This window comes from Otolemur garnettii, unplaced genomic scaffold (assembly GCF_000181295.1).
Source record: "Otolemur garnettii isolate 467f Iridium unplaced genomic scaffold, OtoGar3 scaffold00085, whole genome shotgun sequence".
NCBI classification, from domain to species: domain Eukaryota; kingdom Metazoa; phylum Chordata; class Mammalia; order Primates; family Galagidae; genus Otolemur; species Otolemur garnettii.
In genome coordinates, this window is record NW_003852480.1 from 2,513,288 (window position 1) to 2,514,362 (window position 1,075).

At 33.7% G+C, this 1,075-nt stretch overlaps 1 protein-coding gene across 1 annotated transcript in view; it reads left to right on the top strand.

Moving 5' to 3' along the window:
* Positions 1-1,075, top strand: part of ETFDH (electron transfer flavoprotein dehydrogenase) — a 41,761-nt gene that overhangs the window by 28,872 nt on the left and 11,814 nt on the right. Inside the window, exon 9 of the mRNA XM_003794692.3 lies at positions 638-781. Coding sequence (XP_003794740.1) covers positions 638-781 — 144 coding nt within the window. The remainder of the gene's footprint in view (positions 1-637; positions 782-1,075) is intronic.

The window sequence follows — 1,075 nt, forward strand, 5'->3', positions numbered from 1 at the left end:
AAAATAAGAGTTTCTGCACCTTGCAACTGGCAGCAGCTTTATAGGTTAATGCTATGATTAGATTTGTTAAATTGGTGCATTTTGGGTGTTTTTTTAACCACCCCCTCCCCCGGTCAAGTATTCAGTGCATCATCACTACATAGTTATCCCAGTGACTTAATTTTATCAAAGGAACAAGGTGTGTTTATTACTCTCAGCACTTTAGAAATGCCTTGTAAAACATCACCTCGTATGTTTATTCCCTAAGTGTTATTTACATCCTTTTTCTTCTTTTTTGCCCCAGTAGTACTATGGTGTAAATTATTAGTTTATTCTATAATTGGAATTTATAGATGTATAATAAATTCTTACAACTCCTTTTGTAGAAGCATAATCTAAAATACTTACAGATATTTTTTAATATTTTCAATGTTTTGCTGATTATAAATACATGGTATCCTTTTATTGGCTTTTTTTTTCAAACAGATTTTATACAGTTTTTATTTAAATTTGCATTATTGCATATATTGGTCCAAATATTTTGAGTACAAGAAATTTAACATACATTTTCCCATAAACATTGCTCATATTTTAGCTTAATTTAATGTTAAAATGTCTAATTGTATAACTATCTTAAATTTAAATATAAAATTTTAAGGTTGGTCTAGACTACCAAAATCCATACCTGAGTCCATTTAGAGAGTTCCAGAGGTGGAAACACCATCCCAGCATTCAGCCAACATTGGAAGGTGGAAAAAGGATTGCATATGGAGCCAGAGCTCTCAATGAAGGTGGCTTTCAGGTAATACTTCAACTTTATTAATTTCTTTTTTATGATAAATTCAGAATTGAAAATACAATAAATTAGATAAAGAGTTGAATATTAGGGCCAGGCACAGTAGTTCTTGCCTATAATCCTGGTACTCTGGGAGGCCAAGAGGGTGGATTGCCTGAGATGAGGAGTTTGAGACCAGCCTGAGCAAGTGAGACCCCATCTCTTTAAAAGAAAAAGCTAGGCATTGTGGCAGGCACTTGTAGTCTTAGCTACTTGGGAGGCTGCAACAAAAGGATTGCTTGAACCCAATGGTTTGAGGTT